The sequence below is a fragment of the Mauremys reevesii genome, linkage group 8 (assembly GCF_016161935.1).
Source record: "Mauremys reevesii isolate NIE-2019 linkage group 8, ASM1616193v1, whole genome shotgun sequence".
NCBI classification, from domain to species: Eukaryota; Metazoa; Chordata; order Testudines; family Geoemydidae; genus Mauremys; species Mauremys reevesii.
The window spans coordinates 59879365-59906158 of NC_052630.1; the positions used below are offsets into that span (position 1 = coordinate 59879365).

At 40.7% G+C, this 26794-nt stretch overlaps 1 protein-coding gene across 6 annotated transcripts in view; it reads right to left on the reverse strand.

Annotated features, from left to right (window-relative positions):
* BRINP3 (BMP/retinoic acid inducible neural specific 3) overlaps positions 1-26794 on the reverse strand; it is a 331852-nt gene that overhangs the window by 292212 nt on the left and 12846 nt on the right. For 4 of the 6 annotated variants that reach the window (XM_039486613.1, XM_039486610.1, XM_039486609.1 and 1 more), the window contains exon 2: positions 14470-14755. In XM_039486613.1, the coding sequence (XP_039342547.1) occupies positions 14470-14705 (236 nt within the window). In that variant the 5' untranslated portion in view covers positions 14706-14755. Of the gene's footprint in view, positions 1-13661; positions 13700-14469; positions 14756-15327; positions 15390-26794 lie in introns of those variants that run through there. The other 2 variants (XM_039486611.1, XM_039486614.1) reach the window with 2 other exon arrangements.

Below are 26794 nucleotides of genomic sequence, written 5' to 3' on the forward strand. Positions count from 1 at the left end.
CCCCAAAGACATACAGGATGTCTGTGGCAGAGCCAGCTAATGAACACAGATCTCCTGTGTTTCATCCCAGGGATGAAACAAAACATACACATCACCATGACTGTCTCAGGCAAAAGTCTGAGTAAATGGATGAGCCTATATTAGGGTGACCAGACAGCAAGTGTGAAAAATTGGGATGGAGGTGGGGGGTAATAGGAGCCTATATAAGAAAAAGACCCCCAAATCAGAACTGTCCCTATAAAAATTGGGACATCTGGTCACCCTAGCCTGTATTCGGTTCTGAAAGTCAACAAATTCAGGATTCTACCCAAGGGGAACACATTCCAGAGACAAGGGCCCTCCACTGTAAACCCCTAGCCACCAACTACACAGACATTGAAAACTAAGAATGCTAAAGAAGCAGAAATTTAAACTGTCATGGCAGTACATGAGGAGGGCAGCAGTTCCTCAGATAGTAGTGCTTTACAGATATTTATTTATTGATAGTCTTTTCTGTGGTGATCATCATCTTGGTATGTTCATAACTCACAGATATAACTGAGTTTATCCTCATTTTACAGATGGACAAAGTGAGGCATGCAGAGGTTAAATGATTTGTCCAAGGTCAGACATGCAGTCTGTCGAAAAGCTAGAAATTAAACCCAGATCTGCCAAGTGGCTTAATAAAAAGATGACATCAAGACCCATATCAAAATCCTGAATTACACCCAGAGTTGAAAAGGAAGATATTCTTTGGAGCATAGGTGTAATATGGTCGCTACGGTTAGCACTGCTACGTACATGGGCTGCTGAATTCTGCACAAGCAATGGATTGTTAGACATCTTCCATTGTAGCCCTACATACAGCATATTGCAGTAATCTAGCCTGGAGATGACAAAAAACGTGGGTAACTGAAGCGAGGTCTACCTCAGAAAGAAACAATTACAAGGTTTGCACCAAAATGAGATAAGAAAAGGTTCTTGTGACCAGCACTGCAAGGAACTTCAAGAGCTGTCAGGGATCCAGAAATACCCCCAAATCTCACTGGCAAAGCCCCTCAGTGATAGGGGAAGGCCTATTCCAGAAGTAACTTTCTGCTGTCCCTAACCAGCCAGTATCCTTCCTGATCCTATATAGACTGAAATTCTCTCTTAGGTGCATACACTCTCTCTCTCTCTCACTCTCTCAAATGATGATAATTCACACTGACTGAGAGACCCATTGAAATGCTTGAATTTTAGAAACTGGTGAATGAGTGAACTAGCAATAATAAAAGCAAGAGTAACGCACTACGGAATGTACATTATCCATCTATTGCAAGCAACATCCTCTCTTATTGAATTCCATAGGTCCAAGTGCAGTATGTTTTTAAAATAAAATAAAATAATAATAATAATAATTAATCAGACCTTAGTATCATGAGACCTCACTACAGCATTTCTAGCTTTACACATATAGAATCTACTGCAGGTGCTTTTTGGAAGGCACCCTATAAGTAGTTTGAATAAAACATTAAAGAAAACGATCTCAATAGGTATTGCTGCTGTGTAGGGCTTCAAGACTTTCTAATTAGAAAATCTTTTTCTGTGATCAGTACTAGCTGGATTTATTCCCATTTGCAACATATTAGTCAAAACAGACATAATTTATTAATCTACAGGCCTGGCTTATTTCTTATGCACTATAGTTTGTTCAAAATTACTTCAAATGGAGAGACTCCTTTTAAACTTATTGATTATGGTATTTCCTGAAGTCTGAGATTCTGTCAGTCTTTCATATATTTGGAATATGGCTGGTGCTTTTGACCTTAAATTATATCGCTATTGAGTCAAAAGTGTATAAATTTTGTCCCTCTGACAAATTAATATTCATTACTGAAGGCCAGATATTCTTTGTCCTCAATGTACAGGGGAGTTATGTGCTCAACTTCCGTAACTGTTAGTGGGATTTGCATGTGCAGTTTTATGAACATATATAGGCCCCTGAAAATATCTTTTTTCAATGTTGTTTAAATAAACTACAAATTATATGTATCAGAAGGTAAATATTGGTTTGGCGCCCATGCTGATTTTGGTAAACCTTCAGGAGAATTATTATTATCTGTAACAGGCATATTGAGAATTTTCTGTGAACCCAGGAATCAGGGAGTAGAAATTATTTTTAAAGAATTGTTTTACTTCACAAAGGCCTCTGTTGGAAGGAGTTTGGTCTGTCTCTTAATGTTAATAGTTTTACTAGTACATTAGAAGCTGCATGCTCACAGTTCATGACCAGCATGATGATTAGCACATTCTATAGAATCAATCAAAGCCAAGAAGATAACAAAGATTTGAAGTCTGGAGCACTGACCATCAACTTAAGCCAATTATATCAGAAGAAAATGATAAATAACTAACACAGAGTGAAAATGCTGGGTACCTATTTGTCCTTTTCATATACAGGAAGTATACTAAGAATAACTCAGACCTTCAAGGCTATAACCGTGGCAACATAAAAACAAGGCTACTGCTGCTATCTAGTTCTTCTCTCTATTAACAAAAATTACACCTTGCACAATACGTCCTTAAGCAAAGTATGAATATTGACACTTAAGATGTACAAAAACCAGATGTAACCATCATATATAACCAAAGAAAACAATTCCTGAAAATTATGGCAATTTAATATGGGAGATGACCACTGAGCTAATAGCAATAAAGAATGAGAAAGGCTGGCTAAGGCAGAAGTAGAGAGGAGTGAAACCATATAATAAAAATCCTGTTTCAGATACCAAGATAAATCCATGTAATTGTTATTTCATTTTCCTAAAATGATCATTTATATCGACTTGATCATTTATATCGACTTTTATCTTGAATAAAAGTGACAGTATAGGCAGGGGATTCAAAGGAAAATAAAAATGAATGGCAAATGAGAGAACAAAGACGCAACTAACCAAAATCTTCAAAGATGTAATGATAATGACCTGATTTCATTTCCAAGATCCTGGCAGTCCAGCCCGCTGACTGGAGAAGGAATCTATTATTAGTGTTAAATAGCTCTTATGCTACTCTGGTGGCTGCATGGAACTGTTAAGTTAAAGCCTCTTTTATCTTTATATTTTTAGGGCAATTTAAATGATTTCATAAACTCACTAACTGGAAATTATGATACTCAGAATTCTCTAAATAAATCACCCCTGTTCTAGGGAAACCTAGCCTAGGATGTAAAAATTATCCTTACTCAAGTATCAGAGGGGTAGCCGTGTTAGTCTGGATCTGTAAAAGCAGCAAACAGTCCTGTGGTCCAATATGTCTGTTAGTCTCTAAGGTGCCACAGGACTCTTTGCTGATTATCCTTACTCAAAACATCGATGTTTTAAAACAACCCTATTCTGGAAGTAGATTAGACCAGTGATTATAAAAGTAGGGGTTTTGTTCGGCATTCGTTTATTTATTTTTTTCCCCCTCATCTGAGTTTTGCTTGTGATCTTGAAAATTCCTGTCCAAAAAGAGTATTATGAACTAAGAGAGAACTAACTTTCCTTCGGTTAAATAGTCGAAACAAATAGGAAGAAATAAAAAGAGGGATTGTCAAAACACAGATCCTACTGTGTATTAAAAAAAAGACAGAAGGCAAGGTTGGCAGTGATATTTTGTTTTGTTGCCAAACAGAAACACACTTGTGCTCTTCTCAAACAAACTGACTCCTGAGAATGCTTCTAATCCTGCTGGCCTAGCCAACTGTATGGTCCAGTGTATCCTATCCAGCATTAACAGTTGTTTATCTCATTGAAAGAGAAAATCTACCTTCCTTCTACATTCAACTCCAATAATTTTAGGGCTTGTCTACACAGCTAGTTACCGCATTGCAAGCCAGGATGTGAATCTACTGCACACCAGCTTCCCACACAGTAAGATCCCGTGTGGACACTGCTACAGTGCAGGGAAAGTCCTGGAGAGAAGCTCAGCATACCACTCTTCGAAACATTAAAATTTCCAGTTGCACTCAGGGACTTTCCCTGCATTGTAGGCAGGGGCGGCTCTAGGCATTTTGCCACCCCAAGCAGGGCAGGCAGGCTGCCTAGTTTTAGCATCATCTAAAACTAGGAGTTTGGATGTTCAGACTGGAGTTTGGATTCTGAATCACACACCCCTCCCTAGGCTTCAGAGCCTGAACTCCAGCCTGAACCCAAACATCTACACAGCTAGTTTTAGTGCCATAGTATGATCCGGAGTCTGTAGGCCTGGGCTCTGAGACTCACTGCCACAGGATCCTGCTTGCTGTGTAGACATACTGTGGGAGTGTGGCGTCTGCCATACAGGTTATTCCATACAGAGGAATAACAGGGGCAACTCACTCCCCCATGTGCCTGTGTGAATACATACCGCAGGTCAATACTGAGTCCTTTGAATCTGTTGGTTGTTTGTATTGCCAGACATTTATAATTCAATGAATGTTCTCTATGAGACATGTGTCCAACTTGTCCATTTTTAATTCTCAGTTTCTATTTCCATCTGGTATCTTTCTAACCTTTTTACTATAGGTCTGTGCCCTCCAAGGGTTTGCCCACACAACTACGTTGAGAAATGCTTCTAATATATATTTGGTGATGGAAAGCAATAAAAGCATCACTGGCTAACATACATAATCCTTAAGGGTTAAAAAAAAAAGCAATGCTTCCTTGTGAGGGGAATCTGCATTTAAAAATGTCATCAGAAGTAGAATCAGGAAATAAAATAAATTATGCTTCTTCACAAGAGTAGCCACAATGAAGTTAATAGTTTTACTCATGAGAGTAAAGGTCCTGGATTAGGTCCCTATGGTCTGCAGTTTAAAATCATTAAAACCAATAGAAGCAACCAGCACCTTTGAAAATCAGACCCAATGTCTAGAAATTAACAATTATATTTCTTCCTGGCCAAAAGATGTGCTCTGTCAGTATCCATTTCTGTTGGGTTCTTTCAGCTACAGATTTCAACACAAGAAGTGCTGCTGTTTTGCCCCTTAAATATATTATTTATATTAACCGGTGGTGCTCTTGCACCCACAATTTCAGCGAGACTACTCATGTGAAGAAAGGCTGAAGGGTCAGGCCATACATCTGTAAAAGGAAAGGTTTAGGATATGCGTGCACTGACAAAGAATGATATAATCCCAGATTTATCTGGAGTCTTAGGTCTCGGGCTTCTACCTTCCAACCAATCTATGTGTCTACCTATCTATACAAGATTTTTCTAAGGTGCTTCTCACTCTGATATCTAAGAACCTGAGGTTTACATGTACAGCAGTTTCCAGTTACACTGGTTGTGTGACCAACCACACAGAGCTGAAAAAAGAGAGAGAGTTTTCAGTTATCCCTACCCGTCAGCCAGCTTAAGCTCCACTTAGAGGAGTGAAGTTCTGGAACAGCCTTCCAAGGGGAGTAGTGGGCGCAAAATACATATCTGGCTTTAAAACTAAGCTTGATACGTTTATAGAGGGGATGGTATGATGGGGTAGCCTAATTTTGGCAATTAATTTAGCAATTGATCTTTGATTATCAGCAGGTAAGTATGCCCAGTGGTCTGTGATGGGATGTTAGATGGGTTGGGATCTGAGTTACTACAGAGAATTCTTTCCTGGGTGCTCGCTGGTGAGTCTTGCCCACATGCTCAGGGTTTAACTGATTGCGATATTTGGGGTCGGAAAGGAATTTCCCTCCAGGGCAAATTGGCAGAGGCCCTGGAGGTTTTTCGCCTTCCTCTGCAGCATGGGGCACGGGTCACTTGCTGGAGGATTCTCTGCAGCTTGAGGTCTTCAAACCACAATTTGAGGACTTCAATAACTCAGACATAGGTTAGGAGTTTGTTACAGGAGTGGGTGGGTGAGATCCTGTGGCCTGCATTGTGCAGGAGGTCAGACTAGATGATCATAATGGTCCCTTCTGACCTTAAAGTCTATGAGTTGGATGTGGAGACTTTTCTACCATATAGAAGGTCCAAATAATGTTTAATTATTCTGTAACTGCTCACTGTGGCTTTTACTAGGCTTTCTGTAGGACTCATATGGGGCTAGTCCAAGGCCCTTCAGAAACAATGGGAGTCTTTCCATTCATTTCTGTTCTGACCCATAGTTATATTTGTATTTGCTTGTCTTTTATTTAATTTCTCTTTTTCTATACAACTGTCAATAAAATATTCCCTTGTTAAAGACAGGTGAATATCTGAACTATTAGCTGGATTCAGTATTAGCTTATGGAGTTTTTTGGGCTTGACTTTGCAATACTTACTCACACTGAATTAAAGTTACACATGAAGTAATATCACTGGACTTGGCTCATTTGCCTGGAATTTGTCTTTGATTTGCCAAAGACCAATCTGGGTAATGTTAGAGCAGAGGCAATGAGTTATGAGACTGAGAGGATGGGACATTCTGGGCATTGCCTCATGGAGCTGCAGTGCTCCAGAGGGAGCATTGAGAAGCATTTATCCACTGAGCTCCCAAGTGTGCAGGTTTAGTAAATCCATTACTACACTCTTTTTATAGGGTACCCTATCCTTCCCATAACTGGCTCCATGGGCTGGTGCATGCAGCAGAAACATGGCACTTCTGTTGTATTCGTCACTTTAGGTGTTCCCCCTGTCTCACTCCTCCAAAAACTTGAGCTGCTCTGCTCCTTCCCTGATCTGTGAGCCACTGGATTTAGAATGAGGCATTTGTGCATTCAGTAGACTATTCCTTGGCACACTTCAGAGAATGATGATCCCCCTCTGAATATTGTATGCTTTTTTCCATCAGGCTGAATGGGAAATTCCCTAAAGGAAATGGACCAATTATGATACAAGCCAAAAGCAATTTACCAATGCAGAGATTCCCTGGAAAAAGCAGACTGAACTGTTTCTGCTGATTATTCCCCTTTGAAACTGCAGTTGTGGAGAGTAAACATGTTTTCCCTGAAGTGCATTTATAATCTCGGTTCTCAGTGTCTAGCAATGACGTGCATGCAGTGCAATGTACAAGCAGCCAGAGCTTCAGCAGAGATGAAGTCAGAGGTTCCCTACTTTCATGAAGCTGCCTAAAGTACACTAATATCTGAGCACAGTTCATTTTTCCTGTAGCTTCAAAGTGTAATTTTACCCCGTTTTCCTTCCAATCACTTTGGTCATGTTCCCCTTGCCTATCACTACCACTCTGTTTTATTTATTGTGGGGTTCAGGGTGTGTGTGTTAGCGTTGAGGACAAAATAAGGAACAATGGGAATGCACAGAAACGGAGGAATTAGAGTTTTCCCGTGCATTCTGAAGAAGCTTTTTTTATTTCAAGGAAAGGACATTTCTGGCCCTTCTGCTTAAAAAGAGAATAGTCACAGTAAAGCCTAACTAGAAGTAGTAATGCTTTGTAAAGTCTTCAGCCTGACAAATTGAAATAATAGCACCAAGGAAGGTGTAAAGTGACCTTAGTCATTTGAAAGAGATGCTATCAGAAATTTCTCCATACTTTCCATCATGCTCACTGCAGACTGGAATAGGCTATGTGTCCAAAACAATACACACCTGACATTTTATTACAGAAACTTCATTATTTAATGTAGGTACGGGAATTAATCTCTCTCATCCCCCTAAAATCTCTGCCTCAGCAATTCAGATCAACCACAAATTGGTAGCAACTAAAGGCTGTTCCTATCTGATGTTCATTGTAGCCTATATTGATCTTAGTACTGCACCCAGTGTACTAGGTTTCCACAACCCAACCAACAGTTAGCATTATTAGCACTCTCATCAGAGTGGTTATGGACGTTATAGACACAGAGATGGAACCACCTCTTTAATCTAGGGGTGATCCATCCAGCTCGTTGTTCAGCTACATTGATAGGACAGTGGACGACAGCTTGTGCTGCTGCTAGTTGTGTAGTTGAGTGATCACTCACTGTTTAAGGAGCTTTCAAGACATCTGCTTTATTCTGTGTCCCTTTCCAACTCACTGGGCATAACAAGAGCTTCACAGCACCCTGCACACTCTCTGTTTGGGAAGCTCAGCTTTTGAAGGCACAGTCCCCAATACTACATTTGACTTCAGTGGGGACTACCTGTATGAGCAAGTGCTCAAGAACATTACTAACAACTGCATAATCGGGCTCTTAATGTTGTTTACTTTAAGTTGTAGGGTAGAAATGAATTTAGAGTATATCAGATAAAGCAGTATTCTTTACCATGGAAGTATTTGTTCGGTATAAAACATTATTTTTTTATTCCTTAATTGCGTCCCTGACCCAAAAACAAAGAAACAGAACATCTTCATTAGAAAAGAGCATTTAAAAAATAGGATGTTATTTCATGTTGCATAGAATTCTACAGGTTTGTGAGAAACTCAGTATTTTTTTTTTTGGCCAAAATTGTCTGTGAATTTCTATTGCTCATTTGATAGGTTTACACAGTTTTAGTCACTGCTCAGTTTAACAAGTTAATTCATATTTTAAATTATTATTCTTCTGACTAAATTATCTGTCATTACATTATCAGAATAAAGCCTTGTGCAATAAGTAGAAAAGAAAAAGAGGAAATAATCCTTGCCGGTACATCACAAATTTTGGAAGGAAACCATCAGATTACAGTAAAAAAATCACACAGATTCCTACTCAATCTAGCAAGGAGCTCTATATCACACAGGCAAGTGTGCAGTCAGGTCCATAATACATAGTTATAATGTTCTAAACAATACAAGAAAGAATTACCTTTACACCTGCTTTCCCAATTTCCCAATCACTCTTTCCATCCCTGGCATTTCTCTAGTCTCCTTTTGTTTTGTTTTAGATCCCTCTTCCCTGCCTGCTGATTTGCATAAGTAACACTGTGTATTATGTGAGTATACAATAATAAAGCACAAACTTGAAATTCCTTAACAAAATTTTTAACTTTTATTCAACACAGAGAGAATATTCCATAAAATATCAGTACAGCAATCCAGCTAATTTAGAGGCCAGCACACTTCTCAAGAATCAGTCCAGGTGCTTTTCTACACAGCTCTGTCTGTAGCTTAATTGTAGTAAATGACACAAAAAAACTAAAGATTCTCTGACTGCAGTAGTTAAATTTGTCCATGGCATGTGTGGAACTTCCTATTGGAAATTATAGGGCATATCATTCTGCAGTGAAGAAAATGACTACCGTATATACTCGTTCATAAGCTAATTTTTTTAGTAAAAAAGGGAAGTACCAGAGAAGGGGGTCGGCTTATGAACGGGTATAGAAAGGGAGAGGTGGGACACAGCCCCACCCCCAACAGAGAGAGCAAGGAGGGGCAGCACAGCCAGAAGGAAAGAGGCAGGGACAGAGTCTCTCTGCTTCTGGCCACGCTGCTCTCCCCACAGCCACTGGAGCAGCTGCAGCTCCAGCTGGCAGGCTGCAGCTGTGCTGCTCGGCCCTGCCCCCCAGAGCAGGCTGCAGCCATGAAGCCCGGCCCAGCCCAGCCCGCTGGAACATGCTGCAGCTGCACCACCTGGTCTGGCCCGCCGGAGCAGGCTGCGGCTGCACTGCCCAGCCTGCCAGAGCAGCACCAGCCAGGCAAGAGACATCCTTCCCTTGCCCTTCCCAGATAAGGTGGGAAGGGATGGGATGGGATGGGGAGAATGTGGGGGTCCCGGGCTAGGGGTGGTCATAGGGGTTACTCCCCTGACCCCCAGTTTCTCCCCCACAAAAAATTTCCCCACTAGTTGCTGTCCTGGTCCATCAGGGTAAGCAGCTGGCATGCCAGGACACCTTGTTTACTTAGGTTTACCTCTGTGCCTGCGGACGCTTGAGGTAAACAAACCATCTCGGCCCACCAGCGGCTTATCCTGATGGCCCGGGAGCCAAAGTTTGCTGACCCCTGAATTATAGGGTCGGCTTATGAACGGGTCATAAAAAATTTCCATTTTTACTTATCCATCTTGGGGGGGGTTGGCTTATAAACAAACTTATGATCAAGTATATAGGGTACTTTTTAGTGGCACAGTCTAGAACATTAGTTGTAATACTGTATTGTTCTCTGGTTCCCATAACCAACGGGAATACAGAGAATTACATGTGTGCTAGATTCCAGCCCTGTCCTATTGTTGAAGGAGTTGAAAGCACTCTGTACTTTTGCAGAATCAGATCACTTGCCGATGTAGGTACACACACACACACTGATCCTTAGTTAATGGACTAAAATATAACAACTAGCCAAGCACTAACACTGTTCTTCCCTACTTTACGTACCTGTTTTATTTTCACTGGCCGCTATACTCTCTGAAAGCTAAATAAGGAGTTGGTAGAAATTACATCTTTTTCCTTCAGAAATGTGCCTGTTCTGCTTAGGTTAGGAACCTTCTATAAAAAATGGATTCAGTTAATATGCACCACTCACACAGTACCAACCTTTGGCTTTATCTCTATGATTTATACCAGCCAGTAACTTTCATAGCAAGGTGAATGCTCATTTATAGTGACAAGAGAGTGATTGTGCAACATGATTCATTCTCTCTTTACTACATGGACATACAAACAAAATTAGGAATATCAGCATAGAATCTTGGTGTTTGTACCTATTGAATTTAGAATGTATGGGTCTGGAGATTTTGATAAGTGTTTTAGCCCAGAGCATGACTTTCTAAAATGTAGGCAGGTTATGTAGTTTGGGAACCCGGTGGATGATGAAAATTAAAGTAATGGAAACTCAAGGAAGTTAGATCATATTGTGTGCTTAGACTTATCTAGACAGACGTGCTTAGACAAAACATCTAAAATTGATCTATTCTCTGACATGAGAAAGATTTGTTTGAAAACCATCAAACTTGTCTAATGACAACTGGAGATTCTTAGTCAATGAATATTCTTGAGTTCAATTGTATAACACTGTTTTCAGGCAATAGTTATCAGACAGCCACAAAATGCTCCTACAGAGCTCTCCCATTCAGCACAGTCATCAAGCTTATAGCACTAGTCATAGTAAAATTCCATTCTTCTTGGTATTCGACACTTCAGTGGTCTATCATTTTGTCCTGCTTTTAATAATTCTGTATTTTTGTGGGCATTTAGGGCATGATCCTGCTCCCATTCAAATCAATGGCAAAACTTCCATTGGTTTTAATGGTACAGGATCAGGTCTTTACTCTCTAGCATTTTACTGTTTCTGTAAATATGCATTAAATGGATTTATTTAAAGATCAACAACAAGATAAAATGAATGATCTCTTTTTATTCTGAACATGATTGTAATAGAAAATACTACCCTGAAATACAAAAATGTGGAAATCAATTATTTAACTGAGTTTTTATTTATTCTAAATTCTCATTGCATCTCCTGAGGCTGCTAAAGCAAAAATATTCCATGGAAAAAGAGAACAGAATTTTAGTCATAGCATATTTTTTCTGATTTTGGAAAACAAAAATCATATGTTGTGCTCTCCTCCTGGTCAAACACTATCCACAAGAAAAAAGGGCACCATCAACAATACATTTTTGAACAGTAGTTCAAATATATCACAGAATGCAGGTTTCTAGCAGCTGAACACTTTTACTATGATTATTTTATTTATATGTAGTCAGCTTTAGGCTGTTGCTGATTTAGGGTGACCAGATGAGAATTCCAAAATATCGGGACCGCCACAGGGGGAGCGCCTTTTCAATTGTTACAGTCACCCGTCTGGGTCTTCAGTGGCACTTCGGCGGAGGGTCTTGAGTCGCTGAGGGTAATAAGTCTTGCCGCCAAAGAAAGAACTACCCCCCCAACCGAACAAACTGCTCGATATCGGGACGTCTGGTCACTCTGTGCTGATTAGACAATAACTGAGTAGAGCAGTTGTTGGGTAAGGATGTGGGATGTGGCTCTAGAGACCAAATGGGTCACTTTCCATATTGGCTGGTGGGGCTCTAGACTGCAGAGACAGGAAGTGAGCTGCTGCCTGCTGCAGCTTGTTCTGTCCCTGCAGTGAAGAAACCTACCTTCCAAAATAGAGGTTGACTTTTAGTCTCTGCTCCTACTCCCTATATGCTAGCAGGACTCTGGCCAGAAATGAACTTCACAAGGAACACTTCAAACTATTTGCCCTGAATTACTCCACCTATTCCATCACTGCTGTGTTATAAGGACTATGCCAGCCAGCAATGCTCCCACAACCTCCTCAATAAGAAAGGTTCCAGCATAGAAGGGAATCATACATAAAATAATTCATTCTCTCAGCCCATTTCATCCCCTCCTCAGCCATCATCAGCAAGCCCCTGGAGAGCCTTTTGGGGCTGATGTGGATGTGATGACATGAAGGCAGCTGACACCACCTCCCTTTAACCCTGGACATGGTAGGGTCACATTCATTCAGGAAATACAGACGGTTGTCAGGCAGGAGGAGAACAATTAGGCACCAAATACCTTTATCTGTGACAGTCCATAAAAAATCAATAGGGATTAAAAACAACCTTTATTTAAAAAAAAATCTCCAATATTTTACAGTATATCCCCATATTTAACATGGGTAACTTATTAAGGGGGTGGTGGTCTTATAAGGAAATCTTACAGTTAGGTTTCTTATCTGGGGAATTGATATTCACAGGGCGCTGTTTCTTGTTGATCAGCAGCAGCAATTTAATGTTCTACCCCTCTGTTTTGCCTGCCTGCACATTTCTGGAGGGGAGTAGGCATGGTATTGAAATATACACGAATCCTGCTTTCTGAGGGATGGAGTAATGTAAATACACCCACGAACTTAAACAAATATGACAGGTCTGATTACAGATCTGCCAGACTTGACAATGTTTCTGTAATGATGGCTCGGAGGAGGAGGGGAAGAACCCCCCCCCCCACACACACACACACAAAAACCTTAGCTTCTTGTAGTCCTAAAGGTAGTTGGACATAGTACATTCTCCATGACCTTACTGAAAGGATTAAACTAAAATACACTTCTTTCATTTTGTTACCAAGATAATGTCGGTTCACTGTTGACTAATAGAAAATAATACAAATAAAATACATTCTTTCAGATTTTATATTATTGGCTTTGATGGCTGGCTCTTAAAATGCAGTACATATCGAGTGCTACTATTCTGTTGAGATGGACTACTTTATCAGTGCACATTTCTGAATCACGTTTTATTGCAAAATGTTTTTAATTCCTCTTTATGCTGAAGAAGATCCTACAGCAAAATTGACCTGCAACACAGTGCCCTCTGGTGCACGCACAAAGAAAAGGAAAATAGGGAAGATGTTTTAAGATATAAAATGTATCAGCTTCAAAATTCTAAAAAAAACCTATTGCATGTTACCAGTATTTTGACTGAACACACAGGCAAATAAATAACCAACCTTTTCCCTTTCTCTAATACACTGCTTCCTGTTTACAAAAGAGCTGGAAACTGCCACAGAACAATCTGTGCAGAACAAGTACCTGTGTAAACCATTTTATGGGCTTAAGTGCAGATGGGGGGCTGCATTATGGGAGAAGCTGACAGATAGCCTGTACTGTATTTGTTGAAGCCTCCTTCCCTTGGCTGGTGGAAAACTGTTTGTCTATATCCAGTACATTAAGAGAGAAAAATGTCCCTTCTGTCAGACTTCCCTCCTTTTCCCTTTGTTTCATGGGCCCCCTTTCCCCCCCTTCTTTCTCTTTATTCATAGGCTCTCTACCATCCCATTATATTCTCCCTTCTATTTCCCATTTCTTTTTAAAAGATTACATATTTGTTAATGTACGTCTTGAATTGTTTACCTTGTCATAGTGACAAGAAGGATGTAGTTCTTAGTTGACTCAGCAAAACAGAGGACTGGCAGGCTGCAGACAATCAGCAAAATCAATTCTGCAATGAAACCTGCATTTTAAAAACAGGCCTCTAATTTTGGGTGCCTCTGTTTTTGTCTATTCAACCCTTATCAAGCCAACCAAATGCCTGAATTCAGAAGGGCTGAGCACCCACAGCTTCAGTCAATAGCAGCTAAGGGTGCTCCGCATTGTGGAAAGTCAGGTCCTAAGGAATGAAGAATCCAAAATTAAAAGCTGCTTTTGAAACCATGGACCTACCTATATTTAAAATCTTTGAGTCATTTTAAGGTACCAATACTGAGGCTGGGTGAAATCCTGGCCCCACAGAAGTCAATGATTTGTCATTGGTTTCAATCAGCGGAACTACTTGAGAAGCAAGGTACTATTCTGGATGAACAAGGGTGCTCTGATCTGTCCCTCAGCAATTAGGGAAGAGAAATTAATGTGTAAGGATATTATTGGGAGTTAACGTTACTTTAGAAGAGAGCACAGGAATTTCAGGAACATATGGCTGCTGTCAATTATTTCCAGATCAACTTTATCAGTCACCAAAATCTCTTATAACAAGACAAAAACAGCATAAGCAAGCATTCCCATAATATATAATGAAAAAATGGCGCTACATATATTCCAGCAATTAATTCGTCTATGAATTTGTTCCCACATCTGACACTTTCCCTTAAAAAACAAACTCTTATTATGTATGTATAACTTCTAAGGATGAAATCTCTGTAATTGCCTTCCCTTTGCTTCATACCTGTAAATCTTGTATCTTGTGCTAAATCCCTGTCGACTTCTGTCCACAAAATCTGTGTATTCCTGTGAGCGATGGAAAGGTCCCTTATCAGAGAGGAGCCAGTCAAAGGAGCTTGTGGCATGCTGATCTGAAACGGCAGCAACCGCTAAAACCCAGCAATGAAGACTCAGTGCTATCCACTCCCATAGAGCCATCAGAGAGAACAATTCAGCACCAGCACTGCATCGCCATATCATGCTTCCACTGTGGGCTTAGAGTCTTCATTCTCTTAGCTTTCCCTCAACACCTAGACAAAATAGACAGTCAATTAGATAAGTACACGCTAGTCATTCCTTGGAAGCAGATACAAGTTTCCTTTCTTTCATCTTAAAGAGACAGTGGCCTCTATTTTTATTACATTTTATATTAGCATAAACCCAATAGGCTAGTTAACAGCACACAGTTTAATTTCTCAGTATTCTGTGCTATTTCCCTGTTGCATGGAAACCTTTAACGGTTTTCTAAAACCCTACAAACAAGCAAAGGAGGAGTTATTACCTCTTAACACTGGCATACAACGTTCCAATAACACATATGTATAAAAGATAGGAAGACTGGTTTAGTGGACAGAACAATGGAGGGATTCAGAAAACCTGGATTCAATTATTGGTTCCAGCAAAGACTTTCAGTGTGACCATGGAAAAGTCATTTAATCTTTGTGTGCCTCAGTTCCTCATCTGTGAAACAGGAAAATATCTCCCTTACTCACAGGGTTTTTGTGAGGATAAAAATCTATTCATGTTTGTGAGGGCCTCATAGATACTATGGTGCTGAGGGCCATAAAGGTACTTAGATTGATTAAAACAATGTAGTTGTTACCTTCAGTTCATTTTGAATCAGCATGGAATTGGATAGAGTCTGGTTCTGTGATCTTTTTTTTTCTAGTAGATGCATTTACAAAGAAAAATGTCCTTTTTATTCGTATTTAAATATGACAGCAGCCGTTATAATCATTTTTACAAAGGCCACTGCTGTGAACTTTTTATCTTGGCTGGGAGTATTATGGTTGACACCAACACCTTTATCTACAAACAGTTCCTAAATGAAGTCTATTTTCATATAAAATAGATGTATTGCGGTTAAACATATTCTAATTATTAGTCCATTATAAAAGAGGTGCTGTAGCTGAATAAAGATGCTCCATGCACTTATTCTAGACAGTACATTAATTACTCCAGAAAGTCCTGGGTATGGATCATAAACACATCAGCTGCAGGAAGCCAACTGGCTCGAGCATGAAGCACTAGTAGATCTGAGTCCTTATAGTCTGAGGATATAAGCATCATCCTATTCACGTAACCAGAGGAACAGTTAAGGTTTATTATCTTTTTCTAAGGCATGAATATGGCTATTGACCATTTTGGTCCTGATCCTGCAAACACACATATGCTTAACTTTAATCACATGAGTAATTTCATTGAAGTAAATGAGACTATTTGCATGTTTCAAATTAAGCAACTGCAGAAGATTCGTGGTCACCAAATGCAGACTGCATTATAAATCCTTTTTCCTTTAGAATTCAGGAAGCTTGTTTAGTTTCTCACGTGGACATTTACATACTCAAAAGCTTCCAGTTTCTGTGTGCTGAACATACGTTTATGCACAGAACACGAAGATATGGCAGTTTTTTCCCCAGATTTGATTTTTCTCTGCCACAATCTGAAATCTATTAAACATGATGTTCAGCGAATTGCATGACAAATCAGAAGGAAACGGAAGTGACACTGAAAAACTAAAGTTTATAGCAATGCAATCTTGACCCTCCCACCCTGCAAAAGCTGCTATGGCCATTTGGTTACTAGATGTTTTCCTGTTAACTCTTAGTCCCAATTTAGGCTAAGCAAAGAAGCCATGATAGCAATGTTCTACCAAGAAGAGTAATTTTAGCAGAGACAACCTGGCCTCCCTGTCCCCACAGAGCTGAATTATAACAAAACTCCCCAGTGGGCAGTGAAGAACAAAACTATGTTGCATAGGCAGCCATGTTCCCTTCATCTGGAGGCCTAGGACAGTCTCCCATCATAGACAGCAGCAAATAGGAGTAGGAGAACTCTGATTTGTACAGCAAAATTCCCATGACAATTTGCCACTAACAGTTATGATATTGCGTCCTTTTAAATTACCTTTTTATGGAAAAATAATGTTTTAAATTGCAAGAACGAAAGACAAGAAGTTTACTCTTCTGGGTGCTTCTTTCAGACCATTAAATTATAATGATGACTGATTGAGTTGCTTTATGGTTTAAAAGGGTAGATTTAATGTTAGAACACTGATTACTTATGTACTTGTAGCATTTTCCTATATTATTTCCTTAATATACTCTTGAATAAGTGCAGTAAAGGATCCCACTGTAACTTGCTACAATGCTACATCTAATAGAATATTATAAATCAAAGAGCTGCATAACGGTACTGAAGAGCCTGGTATAGTCTATGAAGCAAATAGTCCACTTTTTTAAAAGGTATCTATATTTTAGTCTAAAACAGGAGTTTAAATATGTGTTTACTCCTTACAGACACTGTAGTCTCATAGAAACTACTAAGTACACTATATATGTTTTTAAAATTGTACATTTACAAATTGTGTACATCTTACGTTGCATTTATCTAGCAGCTTATATGGTCTGGTCCAGGAACCATAGTATTTTGCTATATCCAAATCATTAGCATATTTATCTTCAAAACATCCCTATAAGGTAAAAGAGGACTATCCACGTTTTACAGCTGAACTGAAAAATGAAGAGACTAAGGGTATGTTTACACTACCCGCCGTATGGGCGGGCAGTGATCGATCCAACGGGGGTCAATTTATCGCGTCTAGTCTAGACACAATAAACCGACCCCTGAGCGCTCTCCCATCGACTCCTGTACTCCACCACCACAAGAGGCACAGGCAGAGTCGACGGGGGAGCGGCAGCAGTCGACTTACCACAGTGAAGACACCGCAGTGAGTAGATTTAAATATGTCGACTTCAGCTATGTTATTCACGTAGCTGAAGTTGTGTAACTTAGATCGATCCCCCTGTCCCCCTTAGTGTAGACCTAGGCTAAGGGTAAGATTTTTAAAGCAATCTTAGGGATAATTTCCATTGAAAGTTGACTCCCTAGGACAGCTTTGAAAATCTCAGCCTAAGTGTTTGTCCCAAGGTTGCGCAGTGAGTCTGTGATGTGAACCCCAATCTCCAAGTCTCCATCCAGTGCCTTAACCACAAGACCATTATTCCTCATAATCATTTGCTTTAGTTATCTTTTTTTTATTAGGAAGGGATGACACTGGGGGAGAGAAATGTTGCTGTTAGAAGTAAAACACACGCACACAGAAAAAAATATTCAAAGACTGTTACAGGACTGATAGAGCACACAAAGCCCACAGTTTGAATCCCTGCCAGAGAGCTTCACCAGAGTCTTCCATGAGGCATTAAGTTTAATGTGGAACTCCTGTTAACTTGGGGTGTGGGATGTGAAGACAGGGACATGTGCTGGAAAATAGGGATTGTGGATTTTAAACTAGAGGAAGACACTGATGCAACCAAGCGAGAATCAAAATATTGCCTCTCAAAAGTGCTGCCTCAGAATGGGATGACTGAAATGAGCACAGATATTTTTTGCAAAATTATTTGATCCATGACTTAAGGGTTCTATTCTTCCACCTCTTGCAGACGCCGAGCACATAAAAAAAAGTTCTCATCCTTCTCTCTTCTAGCTTTTGTACGGTAAGGTATCATTCATGGAACACGATAGGCCAAACTCCTCCCTGGTATAAATCCAGTGACCTCCTTGGTATTATCTGGGGATGAATTTGACTCAGTATCTTCTTGGAATATCAAAGCTTGATACTCAGCTTGTGTAAATTCATAGAATATCAGGGCAGGTTGTCATCTAATCCAACCCCCTGCTCAAAGCAGGAACAATCCCCAGGCAGATTTTTGCCCCAGATCCCTAAATGGCCCCTCAAGGATTGAGCTCACAATCCTGGATTTAGCAAGTCAATGATCAAACCACTGAGCCATCCCTGTGGAATACCATGGGAGACCATATCAAAAGCTTTGCTAAAGTCAAGATATATCACATCTACCCCTTTCCCCATATCCACAAAGCCAGTTATCTCATCATAGAAGGCAATCAGGTTGGTCAGGCATGACTTGTCCTTGGTGAATCCATGTTGACTGTTCCTCATCACCTTCCTCTCCTCCAAGTGCCTCAAAATGGATTCCTTGAGGACCTGCTCCATGATTTTAAAGTATATGGAGCTATGCCAGTTTAAACTAGCTGAGAATCTGGCCCTAACCCGGGCAGAACAGGTATTGCCACCAACACAAACTTTATTAGTTCCAGTTATCATAGATAACATAGGTATTCCCCTTTGTCAGCTGAAGAACATTTTGTTTTTAAATGTATTGATTTCATATAATTATATCACACTATCATGAAAACCCACTAGGAAACTAAATAATACCCCAGACAGAATAAAATAGAAGTGTCTTCTTGGGCCCATAAAGCACTCTTTTGCTTACAGAACACAAATTGCTAATTCATATGTGATGAGGATAGAGTATACAGAAGAAGCATGGAGATATCTCAGCTATGTAATTAAGATGAGGACTGCTTTGTGCAGGAACATCTTAAGCAGCATGTTCAAGAAAAAACAAATTACACTAACTTAAATCCTCACAAGAAAGAAATAATGTAAAGTCACTTTAAGCCAAAATTCATGGTATCCTTAATGAAACATGGTATCCTTGACTTCTTGGTAAGGTGGGCTGTGGGTGTTAAAAGTATTCTATAAAAGAGGTATGCCTGTAGATAGATAGTCTGTCATCTACTAGTGAATAAGAATGTGTAGCCTTACATAATACATTCAATAAAGTTGTTTTTTATTAACCATAAATGACTTCCTGTATGCAGTTCTTAACAGTGGGAGCAAAGTGTCCTAGTGAGTTGCACTAGCATGTCTTTTAGAACTGTGGAAAAATGGAATGTAATGATAGACTACATACGGTAACTCCTCACTTAAAGTCGTCCTGGTTAATGTTGTTTCATTGCTGATCAATTAGGGAACATGCCTGTTTAATGTTGTACAATGCTCACTTATAACGTTGTTTGGCAGCCGCAGCTTGCAGGAAGAGCAGCCCGTTGGAGCTAGTGGTGGGGGCTTGGAACCAGGGTGGACTGGCAGCCCCCGTATCAGCTCCCCACTCCCCTAAGTTCCCTGTTTGGCAGCTGCCCAGCAGGCTATCAAGTGCCGGCAATTCAGCTGTGCCTCCCCCCACTGCTATGTGCTGCTCTTGCCCTCTGCCTTGGAGCTGCTCCCGGGAGCCTCCTGCTTGCTGTGCAGGGGGAAGAGAGGGGCCAACCTCAGGGTGTCTCCCTCCCCCCTATTCCTGCCCCCCGCTTACCCCTTCTCCATATACAGCAGGGTGGGGACAGAATGGGGCTCCGGATGGAGAGAGCTTGCTGGCTGCAGCTGCTGTCTCAACTTTCTGATTTTTTTAAAGGCAATGTACTTAGAGTGGGGTCAGCATACTTAAAGGGGCAATGTGCATCTCTCTTTCTCTCCCACACACAGGGTGTGTCTCTCTGTCTGCCATGCTGTCTCCCCTCCCTCCATTCGTGCCACCTTGTAGAGTGTGAGGCTACGTTAACAACAATGTGTTAACCCTTGAGAACTCAGCCGAATGCTAGCTCATCATTTAGCAGCTAGGCATTCCCTGGGAAATATCCCACCCTCTTCCACCCACTGACTTCACCACCTCAACCAAGCTTCACAATCATCATTGTGCAGCTTGTGTATTAAATTGTTTGTTTAAAACTTATAGTGTGTGAATGTGTGTAATATATATATATAGTTTTTTTGTCTGGTGAAAAAAGTTTCCCCTAGAACCCCCTATTTACATTAATTCTTTTGGGGAAATTGTATTCGCTTAACATCGTTTCGCATAAAGTCGCATTTTTCAGGAACAAAACTACAACATTAAGAAAGGAGTTACTCTATGTTTTCCCCCTTGTCCCTCTCTCTTTTTAGCTAATAAATCTATCTAGCAGCCTCTACATCCTTGGCTCCCTCCCTGTGAAAACATGAAACAACACATGTGGCATGCCTGTCACCAGAGCAGAAAGGAGTGCCACCTCTCACAGGAAGGGAAGAGGAGGAGGAGCAGCAGTAGACCAGGCAATCTACGGAACTATCACCTGCCCACCCACCAGAACTCCACACAGGAGAGAGTTAATACTCCCAGAGCTTTGAGTTGTCTTAACTCTCCCTTGCATCTACACTGCAGTTGCTACTATGCAGCCAAAGAGGGACCCAACGAATGGCAGGGAAAGGAAAAAGGTTTCTCTGCTGGGGGAGTAGAAGTGATCTGGCCCTTTGTTTCTTCTATGGTTAAATGCAAATGAAACATAGTCCTACTCATATATATTTATATAAATGTGGCATTTCAAAGGACAAATATATAATTTAGCAGGAAATATAATTCCCATCACTGCACAAATATTAGAAAATTGTAATGTTTCCAAGCTCAAGTTTCTGCTTCAGTAGCCAGTAATGGAGGAATCCTAGTTCCTTCAGATATAACCAAAAGAGAAAGATAGCGCAAACAGGAATATTCACAGTCAGATGGGTAAACAAACAACTAATTATCCCTTTGGAAATTAGATAGAGTGAAGCAACTTATCCATAAGTATTGTGTTAACCCCACTGGCTGCCCAAAGGTCTCCATGTTTTCAATTTCAGATATTATCATTATGTATTTGTATTACACTAGCGTCTAGAGATCCCAGTCACAGATCAGGGCCTCATATGTACCTATACACATGAAATGAAAATAGCCTGCCCCTCTCCCAAAGAGGTTACAGTTCAAACACTGACCAGTCAGGATCATCTCTAACTAACTTAAATCTGAAAGTGGATTTTTGTACTGTTGAGGAAAGAAACAATAAATACGGCGCAATCTTTCCAAAAGATAACCAAAGCACATAACACTAGGGCTCTGGCTTTACTCCCATTTAAGTCTATGGGAATTTTACCATTGACGTCAATAGAGCAGGATCTTGATGTGTTTCAAATTTGGAACAATGGTAAGTGTCCGTTGTTATGTTCTTAATAACAAGCAATCTCAAGAGTCATTGCACACAAAGCAGTAAAGCTCACTTCAGCTGAGAGAGTAACACAGGGCCAGATCTCCAAAGATATTCAAACACCTAAAAATGCACCTAGGCACCTACTGGGATTTTCAAAAGTAACTAAGCAAGTTAGGTGCCTAGCTGTCAATGATTTAAAAGCTACTATGTGCATGTCTGCATCTTTATGTCCCTAAATAGCTTTAAAAAAATCTGTCCCACACTGTCCAACATTAGCAAAACACGAGCCATGAGTTCAACTAGTTATTGCCTAATAAAAGAATAGAGAACTATGAGATTTCTTTGCAACATTATAAACGAGGTCCCTCACCAAAGACTCTTATGTAAATTAAGTTGTCATGGGATAAAATGGAAGATACTTTCATGGATTGAGAACTAGTTAAAAGACAGGGAACAAAGGGTAGAAATAAATGGTAAGTTTTCAGAATGGAGAGGGGTAACTAATGGTGTTCCCCGAGGGTCAGTCCTAGGACCAATCCTATTCAACTCATTCATAAATGATCTGGAGAAAGGGGTAAACGGTGAGGTGGCAAAGTTTGCAGATGATACTAAACTGCTCAAGATAGTTAAGACCAAAGCAGACTGTGAAGAACTTCAAAGAGATCTCACAAAACTAAGTGATTGAGCAACAAAATGGCAAATGAAATTTAATGTGGATAAATGTAAAGTAATGCACGCTGGAAAAAATAACCCCAACTATACATACAATATGATGGGGGCTAATTTAACTACAACTAATCAGGAAAGAGATCTTGGGAGTCATTGTGGCTAGTTCTCTGAAGGAATCATTAAAAAAGGGATAGAGAATAAGACGGAGAATATTTTATTGCCCTTATATAAATCCACGGTACGCCCACATCTTGAATACTGCATACACATGTGGTCTCATCATCTCAAAAAAGATATACTGGCATTAGAAAAGGTTCAGAGAAGGGCAACTAAAATGATTAGGGGTTTGGAACAGGTCCTATATGAGGAGAGATTAAAGAGGCTAGGACTTTTCAGCTTGGAAAAGAGGAGAATAAGGGGCTATATGATAGAGGTATATAAAATCATGAGTGGTGTGGAGAAAGTGAATAAGAAAAAGTGATATACTTGTTCCCATAATATAAGAACTAGGGGACACCAAATGAAATTAATAGGCAGCAGGTTTAAAACAAATAAAAGGAAGTTCTTCTTCACACAGCGCACAGTCAACCTGTGGAACTCCTTGCCTGAGGAGGTTGTGAAGGCTAGGACAATAACAGGATTTAAAAGAGAATAGATAAATTCATGGAGGTTAAGTCCATTAATGGCTATTAGCCAGGGTGGGTAAGGAATGGTGTCCCTAACCTCGGTTTGTCAGAGGGTGGAGATGGATGGCAGGAGAGAGATCTCTTGATCATTACCTGTTAGGTTCACTCCCTCTGGGGCACCTGGCATTGGCCACTGTCAGCAGACAGGATACTGGGCTGGATGGACATTTGGTCTGACCCAGTATGGCCATTCTTATGTTCTTATGGATTGGGTCAGAATTCTTTATGGATTGTGAAGAAGGGTCATTAATGAATGAGTAACAAATAGGACAAGATACACTCCTAGCATGCACCATACACCATCCAACAATATGGGAATTTTGGCCATTGACTTCAATGTTTATTTGTTGCTTGAAGGAAAGCAGTAGTAAACTCATTCCCAAAGCTGAATTTTTGCAGGACTGCAAAAAGGAGCCTATGCTTGCTACAGTTAAAGGCATGATATTGTGCTTTGTGTAAGCAGGTGTTTGGAGGGGGGTGGGGTATAGACTCTATTCACTCAGAGGGCAAAGAAGAAGTTAATGAGGACCAGGAGAAGCAGGAGATAGATACCTGAAAGCTCTGCTATAATTTCAGAGCACAGGGTTCTGTGGAAAGGGAAGCTCTGCCTGAGAGCACTGAAGGTCACTAAGGGCAGGTCTAGTGTAGACGTGATAAATCGATCCCCGATTCCTCAGCCATTGACCCTGGAACTCCACCACTGCTGAGAGGTGGAAGGGGAATCAACGGGGGAGCAGCGGCAGTCGCCCCCGCACCATGAGGATGCAAGGTAAGTCGATCTAAGATACGTCAACTTCAGCTACGCTATTCTCGTAGCTGAAGTTGCGTATCTTAGATCGATCTCCCCCCTCCCCCCGCCACCATAGACCAAGGCTAAGTATGTCTGGGCCAGAAGTAAGAGGTACTTAGGATGGATAAAACATGACTCCAGACAGTTGTTTTTACTGGGGCTGGCTGCAGCCAATCATTCTCTTTCATTTGGACAGAGCTACAATAAATCCTGGCTTAGGGACGGCTGTTACATGAGACTCTTGAGATTGACACAGACTTTGTGTGGGGAAAACCACTTATAACCCATGAAGAAAGAAAATGTATCTTACCCATGCAACACTAACATAAATTCTTGGTGATGTTTCTAAAAGGGATAGAGGCTGCTGAGGGTGAGAGTGGGCTGCCAGAGGAAGTTTTCCACAGGCAGGTTTGGGCAGTCAAAAGATTTTTGTCTAGTACGTTAAACCTTTTTTCAAAAGCATTGAACATTGGTCTTACCATTGAAACCATTGGAGTTTTACCATTGACTTTCACGGCAGCAGAGTGTAGGCCAATGGGGAGCACTTTTGAAAAGCTCTCCCTCCAGTCACTTTGACCCTGCAGAGTCTCAGCAGTATGTTAGCCTGTAGTCTGACCCACAGGATAGCATGACATGGTCAGATATCTCTTAGGAATTCTGATGTCAGTGTCCTTTTTTATTATTATTTCCAGTGTGTCTGTCTCTGACCCATAAAAGAGGGAGAGTTTCAGAAGAATTAATCATCAGGGGGTATCCATATCAGTCTGTATCCACAAAAGCAACGAGGAGTCTGGTGGCACCTTAAAGCCTAACAGATTTATTTGAGCATAAGCTTTCGTGGGTAAAAACCCCAGAAAATACATGCCATGCATCTGAAGAAGTGGGTTTTTTACCCACGAAAGCTTATGCCTAAATAAATCTGTTAGTCTTTAAGAAGAATTAATGTGATTAAACTTATCAGACCAGCTAGACTTTGCAAAAGCTTTATGCTGCAGGCTCTAAAATAGCATGGGCTGCCTCCAGGTCCTGATGCCGTACCTGATTATATGCTTTTTATAGCTAATGTGTTTTCTTTTATAGCACATCCTTAATGGACCAATATTCTCCCTTTGTCTTCGCTCTAAAAGCCAAATCTAAACAGGGTAGGGCCCCTTTAAATTATGATTCAGGAGGTCAGAGAACATGAGTTGATAGAAACTTTGGGTTTTCCATACCAGGTGATCCCATTGTTCTATTAGCCATTGTTCATTGCCTCTAGCCGTGAGCCAGATCTAAACTGTCAGGGGACAACCCTGACTGCTGCAGCCATCATCTGGTTTGTCTGGATTGTAAGCAAGGCCGGCTCCAGACACCAGCACAGCAAGCAGGTGCTTGGGGTGGCCAAGGGGAAGAGGTGGCACGTCGGGCTCTTTGGCAGCAAGGAAGGAAGGAAGGACCTGCCGCCGAATTAGAAAGTGGCACAGTGGAGCTGCGGCCGATCGCAATCGCAGATTTTTTTTTTCCCCGCTGCTTGGGGCGGCAAAAACCCTGGAGGCAGCCCTGATTGTAAGATTTTATTACTGTGGCTTAAAATATGTAGTGTTTCTATCCCTATAGAGGATTTAACTCCAGAGGACCCCTGGGAGTGCTTAATAGAATGTATCTGTGTGTTTTTTTATTGTACCTGTGTACCACCAGTGCCGATCACTTTAGCTCCTCCTTATATAATACCTGTCTGGTATATCAAACTTGATTTTCTCTTAATCCCTGATATTTGTAAAAGAGCTAATTTACCTTTTGCCACCTACATCTTAATGTGTAAGGTAGAACCCAAATCACAAGCACCTTTTAGCATTTTTAATCTACGTTCATCCTCTTGTGCTCGTTGGTCTTTATGTATTTTAGCTGATGACATGATGCAGTGTCCCCAAATTACAATTTTAGTTATTTTCCCATTTTAGTGGAGGAGGCTGTTGCTCTGTGGAGTGTATAGTGTCAAAGGAATCAGTTTCCTGCTTGATCTTTTCTGTATGTTAATACTCCAAATAAAGAAGAGATGCTGGAAGTGAATGGGAAGAGTGAGACTTGGGGGTGGCCCAAGATTGTTTCTTCTTGTGTTTTGTGTCTTCCAGATAGGGAAACAGTCCGCAATTGGTAAGTCAGCCTTAGAAAAGTGTGGGCTGGAGAAATCTAATCCACCTAATCTGTCCGGAGTAGATGGAGTTGACAGGTATTTCTCTTGTCCTGAGAGAATTGAGAAAATCCTGAGCACAGTTAGGGGAGGATGAATGATCCACTGGGTAGGGTAATAACCTGGGACTGCATTCAAATCCCTGTTCTGCTACAGACTTCCTCTGTGACCTCAAGTGAGACTCTCTGTGCCTTAATGTCCCCATTTTACAGGTGGGAACTAACACTTCTCCATCTCCCAGGGGGATTGTGAACCTCTCAGACACTACAGAAATAGCTGCTGATTAGGTATCTATGCTATATAGGAAAATTCACTTATTCAACCTAGTGTCTCAGGTCTTAATCTTTACATTGGAGATAATACTTTCCTACCTCATACCGCTGTTGGAGAATAAAATCCATTATTGATGTGAGGCTCTTAAATACTACAGTAATGACTATCTAAGCATCTGATAGCTAGAACAGTTTAATATGGACATATAGTTTTCCCATAATTTAAGGGAATGTGTATACTAACCAAAAGTCTTTGTCATATTTGCCAGTGTTGTGTTGAAACTGAGCCAGCATATACCTTACTATCAGATCTGGAGCCATACAGCATGCTGCAAGTCAGAAAGCCCTGTGGATCTGTATTTATACAAATTCCAAGAGGCATAAAAGGCATGCCCGATTAAATCTCTATTTAGCTTTCCATGCTCACAAGGGCACCGGGGATGTTGCTTGTAAAAAAGCAATTCTTTATGCCTCGGGTGTTTAAGCGATGTGAGAACCTTTCTGAAGTTACTGACCCCTTTGCATGGAGTAAAAAGGTTTTGATATCAAATGCAGGTGGGGTGGGTCTACTGGATCTCACAGAAATTGTCATCTCAACTGTGTATGTACACTAGGCATTG